General features: G+C 43.2%; 1 protein-coding gene across 3 annotated transcripts in view; it reads left to right on the top strand.

Moving 5' to 3' along the window:
• ppp3cb (protein phosphatase 3, catalytic subunit, beta isozyme) overlaps positions 1-12,576 on the top strand; it is a 43,219-nt gene extending 30,643 nt beyond the window's left edge. For all 3 annotated transcript variants that reach the window (XM_077005997.1, XM_077005998.1, XM_077005999.1), the window contains exons 8-14: positions 1,224-1,318; positions 1,522-1,647; positions 2,333-2,410; positions 2,743-2,827; positions 3,483-3,580; positions 4,069-4,116; positions 10,406-12,576. In XM_077005997.1, coding sequence (XP_076862112.1) covers positions 1,224-1,318; positions 1,522-1,647; positions 2,333-2,410; positions 2,743-2,827; positions 3,483-3,580; positions 4,069-4,116; positions 10,406-10,584 — 709 coding nt within the window. In that variant the 3' untranslated portion in view covers positions 10,585-12,576. The remainder of the gene's footprint in view (positions 1-1,223; positions 1,319-1,521; positions 1,648-2,332; positions 2,411-2,742; positions 2,828-3,482; positions 3,581-4,068; positions 4,117-10,405) is intronic.
• The last annotated feature ends 1,446 nt before the right edge of the window (positions 12,577-14,022 follow it).

Genomic DNA, 14,022 nt, shown 5'->3' with positions numbered 1-14,022 from the left:
ACATCAACCCCACACCACTGTAATATCCCTACATCAACCCCCACACCACTGTAATATCCTTAACATCAACCCCACACCACTGTAATATCCCTACATCAACCCCACACCACTGTAATATCCCTACATCAACCCCCACACCACTGTAATATCCTTAACATCAACCCCACACCACTGTAATATCCCTACATCAACCCCCACACCACTGTAATATCCTTAACATCAACCCCACACCACTGTAATATCCCTACATCAACCCCCACACCACTGCAATATCCCTACATCAACCCCACACCACTGTAATATCCCCACATCAACCCCCACACCACTGTAATATCCCTACATCAACCCCACACCACTGTAATATCCCTACATCAACCCCCACACCACTGTAATATCCCTACATCAACCCCCACACCACCATGAGACATGGGTAGGGACTAACTGGTCACAGGTGAGACAAGGGAGAGGCTAGCTGGACACAGGTGAGATGTGAAAGGGGCTAACTGTAACGGCGAGGTGCATAGACACACACAACATTTATTATATAAATTTAAAGTGCAGACAGAGCACATGTAGGCATAACAGGAACACACGGGAACACACATAGGCATCAGACTCGGAAAAGGACAAGCACGGGACACTGCGTATAGGCACATTAAATAGACGAACTACACGAGACCCGAGCAATGACGAGATGAGCCACAGGTGAGACCAATGAACACACATGAAGCCACCACAGAAATACACATATGGACATAACTAGACGTAGACTACACGAACACACTGCCAAAAGGCGAGGTCCGGGGCTGTACCATGACACTAACTAGACACAGGTGAGACATCGGAGGGACTAACTGGTCACAGGTGAGATGAGGGAGGGGCTAACTAGACATAGGTGAGACATGGGAGGGGCTAACTGGACACAGGTAGGCTGGGGAGTGGCAGGCATGGGCAGACAAATGCAAGCAAAGGAGCACATGGGGGAATGATACAAATGAGGGGGGAACTCTTCAAATGTGATTGTAATATTTCTAACATTATCTTAACATGACATTCCTAGCCCCCAACCCCCACATGCACACTCTCTTCACTTCTCACACACCACTACACCTCCGCCAACGTGCGGCAGCTGAAGCCCGCATACACTGTCCCGGCGCGTCTCTCGGTGTCTCACGCTCATGATCACCTCTTCTCTCCTCTCCCGTGTGCTTCTGTCCCTGCAGCTACCGCATGTACAGGAAGAGCCAGACGACCGGCTTCCCATCTCTCATCACCATATTCTCCGCACCCAATTACCTGGATGTTTATAATAATAAAGGTCAGAGACACACGATGTGAAACACTTTCTCCCATGTACTACCGTAGGGTTATTACGGCTTCTACACCTGTGAATGTCACAAACGTTACCATTGTAACAAGTACACTTGTCTGCCTGGTTCATATTGACTTAATCACTTGTAAACTGAGGACTCACTTGTGCACATGGGCGGGTCTGCATTTATCTAACTCTCTTTTTTGCAGCTGCTGTGTTAAAATATGAGAATAACGTGATGAACATACGACAGTTTAACTGCTCACCTCATCCCTACTGGTTGCCCAACTTCATGGATGTGTTCACCTGGTCTCTGCCCTTCGTTGGAGAGAAAGGTATGATCATATCTTACAGGATCCCAGAAGGGATTCAAACTAACCAAAAAAGCCCAACTCTGTCTGTGACTATCCTGTCCCTAAGAACCAGGGTGAAATCTGTATAGTGTTCAAAATTGTCCCAAAGGGAAATACACTTCAGAAACAATGTAGAATGATGTAGTATTGTATTGATTTAGTTGAACACATTTTTGGTGCAATTTAAAAGGGCATTTGAGTGCTGTAGTGTATGCATCAATGACATTGTTTTGTATGTGTGCCTGTGTGTGTCCAAGTGTGTGCATGTGCATCCATGAGAGTCCACAAGAGTCTGTGTGCATCCGTGTGTGTCCAAGAGAGTTCATGAGTGTCCATGTGTGTCCATGAAAGTTCATGAGTGTCCATGTAATCCATGACAGTTCATGAGTGTCCCTGTGAGTTCATAAGAGTTCATGAGTGTCCATGAGAGTTCATGAGTCTCTATCTGTGTCCACATGAGTCAGTGTGGGTCCATGTGCGTCCACATGCATCCAGTGCCATAAAACATTTTAACCAGTTTTACCAGTTTGTTGAGCCTGGGGAGCAGTATTCTCTAACATGCATCCCCAAGTCCACATTCAGGCTTTTCAATTAAGCTTAGTGCTTACTTTGAGTAGTAAGTTTTTGCACTACAGCCTGTGACCTTTACCCTTTGACCTCTCCACAGTGACAGAAATGCTGGTAAATGTCCTTAGCATCTGCTCCGATGATGAACTCATGAACGATGGCGAGGAGATCTTTGATGGTGAGGACAGATTCAGTGTTTGGAAGGACCATTTCCTTCACAGGGCAAAGATGGCAAATACTAGATTTTAAAACTTTAGTGAGGTAAAATAAAGGGAAAATGTTTAGGACACATAAAGTGTGGTCGCACAATAAGAGAGTCGCAGGATAATTAAATACAGTTAATGGGTGGGGAACAGACTAATACCAGCCATGTTTCTTGAAAGAGCTAGCTGCTCAACTCAGAAAGCTAGCTATGAATGTGTGTGTGTGTGTGTGTGTGTGTGTGTGTGCGTGCGTGCGTGCGTGCGTGCGTGCGTGCGTGTGTGTGTGTGTGTGTCTGTTTCCTCACAGCTAATGCAGCAGCAGCCCGTAAAGAGGTGATAAGAAACAAAATTCGTGCCATCGGCAAAATGGCTAAAATGTTCTCAGTCTTACGGTAAGTACAGGAAGAGCTGAAAAAAAAGAAAATTTTACTATACTGTACAAATCTCTATGTGTATGAGTTTGTATGTATGTGTATGTGTGTAAGTGTGTGTGTCTGTGTGTTTTAAATAACCAGAGTGCTTCATTCCTCCCACAGTGAGGGGAGTTATATTGTGTGTGTGTCCTCATGTGTGCGTGCATGTGTGTTTGTGTGTGCGTGTGTGTGTGCATGTGTGTGTGTTTTAAATAACCAGAGTGCTTCATTCCTCCCACAGTGAGGGGAGTGATATTGTGTGTGTGTCCTCATGTGTGCGTGCATGTGTGTTTGTGTGTGCGTGTGTGTGTGCATGTGTGTGTGTTTTAAATAACCAGAGTGCTTCATTCCTCCCACAGTGAGGGGAGTGATATTGTGTGTGTCCTCATGTGTGCATGCATGTGTGTTTGTGTGTGCGTGTGTGTGTGTTTTAAATAACCAGAGTGCTTCATTCCTCCTACAGTGAGGGGAGTGAGATGTGTCCGCATGTGTGCGTGTGCATGTGTGTGTGTGTGTGTGTGTGTGTGTGTGTGTGTCCGCATGTCTGTCCGCGTGTGTGTGTGTGTGTCCGCATGTGTGTGTGTGTGTGTGCATGTGTGTTTTAAATAACCGGAGTGCTTCATTCCTCCCACAGTGAGGAGAGTGAGAACGTGTTGACTCTCAAAGGCCTGACCCCAACAGGCATGCTGCCCAGCGGAGTTCTGTCTGGAGGAAAGCAGACCTTACAGAGCGGTACTCGCCCAAACACGCTGCTCTCACTCTTAATGTTACTATCCCTCTTCTTTTCTCTCCTCTTCTCTCTTTCTCTTCCTCCTTCTTTCTTTCTCTCCTTCTCTCTCTTCAACCTCTCTCCATCTCTCTTTCACTTTGATTGCTCTTTACATTCATTATATGTACTCGTTAGCCTTTCTCAACATCTCTGCCATACATGTGCGTACACACACACACACACACACACACACACACACACACACACACACACACACACACACAGACTCACACACACACACACACACACACACACACACACACACACACACACACACAGTATTACTAATCAGCTAGCGGTGCCACTAACGCTAACTGCTGACTACCCGGCCTTGTCAGCGGACTGGTGGCGGGTCGTGCTATGCGCATGGCTGCCATGGTAACGCTCCTCCCACCCCTCCTTTCTTTGTCTCCCCGTCTGTCTCTACGTCTGTCTGTCTGTGCTTTCTCAGCTACCATCGAGGCCATTGAAGCCATCGAGTCGGTTGAGGACGGAGAAGGTAATCACCAGCCGGCCTCTCTCTCTCTCTACGGATGCGTAGCCGCCGCCAGTCTGTGCTAGCTGTCTTGCTAGCCGTCAAGTTAGCGTGTGCTAGCCATCTAGCTGGCCTGTACTAGCTAACTTAGGCTGCAACGGCCATGATCAGGCTATGGTCAGGGGCTGCATCATGTCATGTTACCACGTGTTGTTGTCATAGACCAGACAGATCATTGCTTTCAAGCTTAGTTCTGAAGCCTGACTATTGTCTGCTGTTCTGTATATCTTTCATCCATCTTTCCACACACTTGCAGAGTTGAACACAAAATGTATTTCCAGAGGTAATAGCAGTTTATGTTAAAAACAGTAGATGTTTAAATCATAACACTGATCCTTTGAATGATTTTATGATTTAATTGGGCTGTGTGTTGCATCTAGTAGTAAGGTTGCAGATTGCTACCAGCATAACAACACATTACACCTCCCTCACCCCTCACCCTCCCCACCCTTCACCTCTTCCTCACCCCTCACCCTCCCCACGCTTCACCTCTTCCTCACCCCTCACCCCTCAGCCATGGTTTGGTGATTAGGGGACCGGTCTTGTGACTGAAGGGTTGAGGGTTTGATTCCCAGGGTCTCTGCCCTGACTGAAGTGCCCTTGAGCAAGGCACCTAACCCCCAACAGGGTGCTGGGCTCTGACCACTGCTCTGTGTATACCACAACCCCCTAGTGATCACTATGTGTATGTTCTTACCCCACAGATGCGTAAATGCGGACGACTAATTCCAATTGGCAATTTGGCAACTTAAAGAGGTGGATTAACACACTTAGCACTGTCCACCCCTTTCTGCTACATCAGCTCATGGACACCCGTGATTGACACTTTAAATGACAGGGGGAGGAGAGTAAATGCCCCCCCCCACCCCCCCTCTGAGAGCATTGCTAATTTGGGCTCCAGGCCACAGGTGCCTGTGGCATCATCAGGAGCAGTCTTCCTCACCAGCAGGGTCCGCTAGGCCCATTTGACAAGGTCAATTTGATTTCTGTTGATTATACATAATGCAGATGTTGTGGTTTAGTCAGTAATGTCAGGGAACATGTAGGAGTCCTTCTACTTGTGTTGGTAGCTAATCCCCCATGTTCTAGCAAAAGCTACCAAACAACAAATTGCTGCTCGACTGGCTAAATGCTAACAGGCCACGCTAACAGGCCACGCTGGCGTCGCTCTGAATACATTTGTCCCTCTTCGGCGATTTCCGTCTGAGAAAGGCCACAACAGTGTGGATCATTGTCTGATGTCACCTGTCCCCGTTTCGTTTTGCTTCTTCATGTTTTTGCTGATGTAGGAACATGGCGTGCTCCGATTGGAGAGGACATGCTCCCATTATAGATATGAAGAATTTGCTCTAAACTAACAAAAATGCAACAATTCATAGTTTTTATATACAGTTGGGAAAATAAGTATTTAGTCAGTCACCAATTGTGCAAGTTCTCCCACTTAAAAAGATGAGAGAGGCCAGGTAATTGACATAATAGGTAGACCTCAACTATGAGAAAATCATTTTGTCTGACTTTTAAAGAATTGATTTGCAAATAATGGTGGAAAATAAGTATTTGGTCACCTACAAACAAGCAAGATTTCTGGCTGTCACAGACCTGTAACTTCTTTTTTAAGAGGCTCCTCTTTCCCCCACTCATTACCTGTATTAATGGCACCTGTTTGAAGTCGTTAACAGTATAAAAGCAGGGTGTCCGCGGTAGGGTTGCCACCTAGGTCTGACAAAAAACAAGGACACACAGGGTGGCGATTGTAATCTGTTGACGGGGGCGGCGAATGTAAGTTGTTGATCGGGGGGTGGCGGCGAACGTAAAATGTTACCGGAGGGGTTTAAAATGGACACAGCGAGAAAAAAAAACAGATTTAAAGTGTGCAGAAACAGTCTGAATCGTGGTTTGAACTAACCTAGTTTTTTTGCCGGGACCGAATATTAAAAAGAAGAAAACCCGGGACAAACCGGGACAGCCATAATGTCATTATGGTGTTTCTTTGCTTATAAAAATAATTATTATTAGAAAAATACTTGTCACTAGCTAGTTTGTGCCATCATAGATGGAATTATCCGTAATTGTTCAGCCTCCGATTCTTTCCTTTTTGCAGCAAAAAATAAGCTGAGTCACAATTCTTGTTCATCCCCCACTGCCCCGCCCACCGCCACACCGCCCCGCCCACTTCCCCGTACAAGTGCACAGTTCTGTTTTGCAACACGTACACTGAGATATGTGTTGCAAAAGTCGAGCAGAGCAGATTTGAAGTTGTGCGGTGTAATTTTTTAACATTCACGCTCAGATTTTTATTCTACAAGTTCTCACATCAAAACTACAAGTGCAACTTTTAGTTTACAGGTTCTCAAATTAAAAATACAAGTGCAACTTTTAGTTTACAGGTTCTCAAATTAAAAATACACGTACAACTTTTAGTTTACAGGTTCTCGCATCAAAAATACAAGTGCAAATTTTAATTTACAAGTTCTCAAATTAAAAATACACGTACAGATTTTGTTTTACAAGTGCTCAAATCAGGTCATTCACGCTCTCAAGTTTTGCTACAGATTTATCTCCATATAAACGCGAGGTCAATGATAAGAGCAATGAATAGCCAACCATATGACCATATATATGACAATAAAACAGCTTTATTGTAACGTGCTGTTAACAGACTAGGAGGGTTTGGGCTAGCTAACGTTTATATTAACGCTTGTCAGAAAGCTCTCTGAAACGTAAAGTTACATTACTCTCTGGCCACGTCCCAAACTGCAGACTGCTACTACACTGAATGTGTAAAAAATAAAATATACAAATAAACGAATAAATAAATGGATACAATGGTTTGAAGTGTTTTCAGTAGTGCAGTATGTAATATTCCAGAGTGTGCTGTTTGGGACACAGCCTTAGGCCTACTGTCTAACATCAATGTTAGTCTTGTCTAGTCAGGAAACCTTAACATACATTTTATTTCAGCATGCCACCAAAGAAAATAATAATAACAGTAATAACAGTAATAGAAGCTGCAGAGATAATTCGTGCTTTGCCTTCAGAGGTACATGGATTATTTGGGCAAGTAGAAGCTCTGGTCAGGTTGCTTTCAGTAGTCCATGCTTCATGAGGCAGAGAGAAGTTTTTTGGTTATATCTGAATATAATCCATACATTGCATGCATAATTTATTTAAAGTTTGTGGACAAAAGTATCATGTATTATTGAGTATCTTGTTTAGTTTATAAAGTGTCCCTTAATTTGGACTTATCTAATAATAAACGTAAGTACAGAATATTGTATTTTGTTTATTTATTTATTTGCAATTTACCGTAATTCCACAAATGTTCTATGTCACTATACATACAGTGATTAACTTACCTTACCTACAGTGGAACCCCACCAGTCTTCTTGCCTTTTTAACCCCTGACTCCTTTTCATGCTTGTTTAAAGACTGGCTTTGGCCAGTGGTTAGCAACAACCGAGAGGCCACTTCAGTTGCCGCTTTAAGTCATGCTGGTATTAAAAAATATTTTGTAGGTATTAAAAAGGTATTAAAAAGGTATTAAATTTAACTTAAGAATCTCTGTATATACCCTGAAAAGACACCTGCCCACAACCTCAAACAGTCACACTCCAAACTCCACTATGGTGAAGACGAAAGAGCTGTCGGAGGACACCAGAAACCGAATTGTAGACCTGCACCAGGCTGGGAAGACTGAATCTGCAAAAGGCAAGCAGCTTGGTGTGAAGAAATCTACTGTGGGAGCAAGAATCAGAAAATGGAAGACCTACAAGACCACTACTAATCTCCCTCGATCTGGGGCTCCACGCAAGATCTCAACCCATGGGGTCAAAATGATCACAAGAACGGTGAGGAAAAATCCCAGAACCACAAGGGGGGATCTAGTGAATGACCTGCAGAAAGCTGGGACCAACGTTACAAAGGCTACCATCAGCAACACACTACGACGCCAGGGACTCAGATCTTGCAGTGCCAGACGTGTCCCCCTGCTTAAGCCAGTCCATATCCAGGCACGTGTTGCTCGCCAACAGCCCCAAAACTTCACTGCTCTAGAGGAGATCTGCATGGAGGAATGGGCCAACATACCAGCAACAGTGTGTGCCAACCTTGTGAAGACTTACAGAAAACGTTTGACCTCTGTCATTGCCAACAGAGTATATACAACAAAGTATTGAGATGAACTTTTGTTATTGACCAAATACTTATTTTCCACCATTATTTGCAAATAAATTCTTTAACAGTCAGACAAAATGATTTTCTCAAATTATTTTTCACATTTTGGTAGTTGAGGTCTACCTATGATGTCAATTACTGGCCTCTCTCATCTTTTTAAGTGGGAGAACTTGCACAATTGGTGACTGACTAAATACTTATTTTCCCCACTGTATTATATCTATCTGCTAATAGATCCCACTAAATATAACTCACCACACTGTTAAGCATCTACTGGAACATAAACTTGTTTCACTTCCTAGACCATCAGTGTTTATGTATCTGTATTTTTCCACTGAATTGGACTACTCTGCAGTTCTTACTACCTCTAGATCTTTAACAACAGTTCTTCCTAGAACTGTATTCATACAGAAAATTCATATATAGAAAATCCATCTCTCTGTCACACACGAACACACCACACGTACCATGGCTACACAATGACTCCAGTATAACCAAGAATCTACTACTTAGAGATACTACTTAGAGTTATACTGTTAACACATATACTGTTAACACTCACACTGTTAACAAATATACTGTTAACACATACTGTTAACACTCATACTGTTAACACATATACTGTTGCTGAGTTGTTTCCTATTGGAAACACAGATGAAGTGTTTGTGTGGGGCACATCTGGTACTTCACTTATTGCGATTAAGGTTTTGATAAGGGAAAAGATGGAAGTGAGGGAACTGTCAGCTCTCCAGCTGTCGTGAATTTACGTTGAGTGTGTGTGTGTGTGTGTGTGTGTGTTAAGTGGATTTTATATAACAGAATGAAGGTGTGAATGAGTGGATGATATGAGTGTGAAATTGTGTGTGTGTGTGTAGTGACTTGGTAGAAAGCTCTCTTCTTGCTGTAGTGTGTTTCCATGTCAGTTCTGACACTCCTGATTTCAGTTGGTCTTAATATCTATCTATCTATCTATCTATCTATCTATCTATCTATCTATCTATCTATCTATCTATCTAGTTTATGATACCTTTTGTTACCCACACAGTAAAAAAAAACAAACACCATAATTGAATTAACTCAGCATTAAAGGTGCACTGGTGAAGATTTCTGATGGATTTTGCACAGTATGCCCACATATTCTTCCATCTCTCTTTGAACACTAACAGTATTCAATGTGTGTAAATGCCCATTAGTGATGTCTATGCTATATATGCACCTGGCGTGCTATTTATAATTTAGTGAAATACAAACATAAAATTCTGGCAAAATCTTTGCCTTTAAACTGAATTGCACCCATGCATGGCTTCTTATCTTCTGAACAGAAATGATTGTTCAGAAATACAGAAATAATGACTGTTATCTACATAATGGAGTTAATTTACTGGTGTGGAGGCTGGGAGAACTGTCTTGGTAGCATGTTTAGTGTGTGTGTGTGTGTGTGTGTGTGTGTGTGTGTGTGTACAGACTGGACAGGCAGTAGCTTGGTGCTGTGTGAGTAGTGGTATCTTTTGAAATGCTAAGTTGTGCTAAAGGTGAAAATGGCAGGCTGTGTCATGTATCAGTTCTAGTCTTTTGATCTCCTGGGATCTCCTGATGCTTCTTGAGCAGAATACCCCTGCCCCTTGGTCCTCAGAGATGTTACTATGTGGGACACCAAACCAAATGAGGATCATTAGAGCTTGACATTACTGCCATAATAGAAAGTGACCTTGGTGAAACCAGAGTTTGGTTCAGAATTTTTTTAAAGAATTTGTTGATAATTGGGACACCAAAAATTTGGTAACTATACCTGGAATTTGAAAAACTCCATGAGTGTGTGTGTGTGTGTGTGTGTGTGTGTGTGTGTGTGTGTGTGTGTGTGTGTGTGTGTGTGTGTGTGTGTGTGTGTGTGTGTGTGTGTGTGTGCGCGTGAGTTATTCTGTGTGTTATCTATGTTGAGACAAAAACTGCTTATGCTGTTTATGCCATGACTGGGTTATCATATGCTAATTTGACTTTGACTTTTTGTCTCTGTGTGTCTCTGTGTGTGTGTCTCTCTCTCTTGTATCTTTTTGCTTTGTCTCCCTTTCTTATTCTCTAGCCATCCGTGGCTTCTCCCCACAGCATAAGATCACTAGTTTTGAGGAAGCGAAGGGGCTGGACCGCATTAACGAGCGTATGCCCCCTCGCCGTGATGTCATGAACAGTGTGGGACTCTCCATGGGCCGCATGAACATGACCGAGTCCAACGGCACCGACGACAACAGCAATATCCAGTGACTCCTCCTCCGTCCCGCCCCCTGCCCTGCCCTAACCCGCCCCTGCCCCGCCCCTAAGCTGGCTGCGGTGTGTGACGTGGCTGGATGGCCCGCCTGCCCTTCCGCTGCTCAGTACGTTGGGAACAGGTGCAGGACAGCCACTCCAGTCACCAACCAGAGGGAAAAGGCAAATTACAGTTAGTAAAGATGTCCTGTTCTGTGTGTGTGTGTGTGTGTGTGTGTGTGTGTGTGTGTGTGTGTGTGTGTGTGTGTGTGTGTGTGTGTGTGTGTGTGTAATGGTGCGTAGGAGAGGGGAGATAGAGAGAACAGCGGAGAGAGAATGGTGGAGAGAGAAGGGTAAAAAAGAATATGGAAAGAAGAGTGTGTGTGGGTTGCATAATGACATCTTAACTACAAACTGATAACAGGATGGTGGTGTGCTATTCTCTTGGATGAATAGGATTGTTTGTTTGTGTGTGTGTGTGTGTGTGTGTGTGTGTGTGTGTGTGTGTGTGTGTGTGTGTGTGTGTGTGTGTGTGTGTGCGCACGTGGGTGGATGAATCAGTAATTACTTGGTAAGGAAGCAGGTTTTATCACTGAAGTCAATTCCTCTTTCTTTTCCTGCCTGCCATGGTTCATGCCGGAACCTGATTACAATGCCCCAGCTCTGTTCATTCACTGTCACATGAGTGTGTGTGTGTGTGTGTGTGTGTGTGTGTGTGTGTGTGTGTGTGTGTGTGTGTGTGTGTGTGTGTGTGTGTGTGAATGTGTGTGAATGTGTGTGAATGTGTATCTGAAGGTGTGGGTTTTACTTTCAGTCTCTAGCTCTTCTACCATGTTTTGCTACTAGTATTTAACAGATTATTAGTATCAAGTACTATTTACTGAATACGGGGACTTGACACAAAGACTTTGGGATGTTTTCGCAACACATCTTTTTCCTTACTGGTAATGCCCCTTAGCCCACGTTCAGTCGTCTGCTCTTTGCAATGTATACTCTGCTCTGGTATCGTTTCGCTGAGACTAGCCTCTTTTACTCCTGGACCCCCTGAACGGCTACACCTGCCTCCCTCCTCAGACTCGTACCCCAACCCCTGGACTACAGCTCTGGACATCGAGATGGGCGGAGCCTGCCGCGTGTTCTTTTAGCGCTAACTTTAACCTGCTTCGGCTAAGGAAGCTCTGTGAAGGGGGTCTGTATGTCATGACGCTTGTGGGGATTGTGAAAGTTCACGTGGTGACGTTTTTTCGGATTCTTTGTGGAAATGTACTGTAAGGTCTCAATCAGGTCCTGTCCAGCTGCAAAAGACTGAACTGAGATCCAGCTACTCCGAATATGTGGGATGTTGATTTGTACATAATCCATATATAAATATTTTTAAGGGATGATCATAATTTATTTATGTTTGTCATTTTCTATTTAAGCTCGTATAATTTATTTATTGTTTGTGTATTTATTCACTAGCTTGTTTTTGGTTGTTTGTTGTTGCTGTACATTTCATTTAAGCTCCTGTGAGGATTAAAAACAAATTATTTTATTATTTATTATTTCTTTTCTTTGTTGATGTACAGACGTTGTTCAGTGAGAATGATAATATAATCTGTTTGATAAGCCAGCGGCTGACAAAGCATGACTGCATGGGTAACTCAAACTGTGCTGCTAATACAGGCACAACTGATCACATTCTGATCATTATTCTCAACAATATTCTTCTTATTTCTTATAAAGAAGCTTTCTGCTGGTTTCTTCCACTCTACCCGATCCTTGTTTGGTTGCTTATTGTGGTTTACTTTAATGAGAACTGAAGCATTTCATGAGGTATTTGTGATTCTCTAGTATTTTTTCTCTGAAACTGAGTTTTGGCATTATGACGTCCTGATCTCCTAACAGTGTACGCATGCCCCATGGGACAAAGCTCTTTTTTTACTCTTGAATAAAATATGCATGAACCTTTTCCACTGGAGTTTATGTAAACTGCACCATTAAATGTGCACACTCACATTAATACAGGCCTGAGCACAAAGGGGGACATGTCTCGTTTTATTATTTTTAGAGCCGTGTTTCCACATTCATTGTCTCAGTCATGACCTCGGGTGAATGTCTTGACATTGGTTTCCGCACTGTTGACACTGAATTTCTTCCCATGGCCAGCCGAGAATATTTGCAGAAATCATAAAACAAGTTGGTGCGATCATGGCCGTACTATACAGTTCGGACTCTAAGGAAATGTCCTAAGTAGTTGAGGAGCGAGCCATTTATCCATGAGATAAATGGGATTTATCCATTAGCACATTAAATATGCTACAGCTCACCTGGCTGAGTTGACAGACGGTGTGGGTCCAGCTGCTGGGATACTGTTATACTGGGTTCTGTTATACTGGGTACTGTTATACTGATAAATACGTACATCACTCTGGAAAGGCGAGTCTGCCAAATGATGTAATGACGTAAATCTCCTCTTCATTTAGTTAATTCACCAAAGATACACCCAATAATCTGGGTCTTCTCTTAATGATTGTCACTGTACCAAGTCACTGAAGATGCAAGCCAGCTAATATTCAGAAAGGATTTGTCTTTGAATTATAATGTGTATAGGTTATAACAGCTGATCAGGAGCTGGATTACTCAACTCTCCAATAGTTCAATGCACGTGGAGCAGAAGGCTCCACCATTTTCAGCTGTCTTCAACAGCTCATGCATGTTCATATTTAGCTGTCCTCTGTGTGGCACCCACAAGGTGAATCTTCTAGGGATTCTCGGTTTGTTCAGGGCGTGCGGAAATCGGAGGAACGCCATGCCTCACCCGCCACCGATCAACACGCACTGGCCCCTGGGTGAGCACTCAGTCGACTGTTCACGCCGTACTAAGATGAACAAGAGGAGGTCTGTCCAGACCAAGCCCGGCAGACAGCACGTTTCTGAGTCCCATGTTACCTCTCTCCTTCAGTTATCACATTTGACCTCCAGGAAACTACACCACACTGAAGAATATTCTTGTAATTTGCATCTATAAAGATCTTCTCTCTCATTACATCCCTTGTTAAGAATAACACATGACTTAGAATTACATGGGAACCAGTTCCTTATGTGATGGCCATGGCTAAGTAATGTGTGAGACCAAGATCAATGCACAAGGCAAACTGGCCTCAAATTCTGGGAGGTAGAATTCTCACCTCGAGGTTTTTTTCTGTTTAGCATTTGTAACCTGCTTATTTATATGTTATGAGGGGAGCTTTTTCATTTAGCATTTTTTAAGGTTTATATAGAGTGATGAAAGGTTTTCATGCATTATTCAAGTTATTCAAGAAAATATTTATAAAATGTAGCCGTCACTACCCATTATTCCTTTTACCATGGACTGTGGAAGACTATGACTTACCCTGTAATTTCACTAGTAACAGTGAAAAAGTTTAGCTTCTGTATTTGGACTTTTTGGACAGTATAGACAGAATAGCTATT

The sequence above is a fragment of the Brachyhypopomus gauderio genome, chromosome 5 (genome assembly GCF_052324685.1).
Source record: "Brachyhypopomus gauderio isolate BG-103 chromosome 5, BGAUD_0.2, whole genome shotgun sequence".
Taxonomy (NCBI): domain Eukaryota; kingdom Metazoa; phylum Chordata; class Actinopteri; order Gymnotiformes; family Hypopomidae; genus Brachyhypopomus; species Brachyhypopomus gauderio.
Note: the sequence above shows the minus strand (reverse complement) of the source record. Positions and strands in the feature narration are given on the sequence as shown.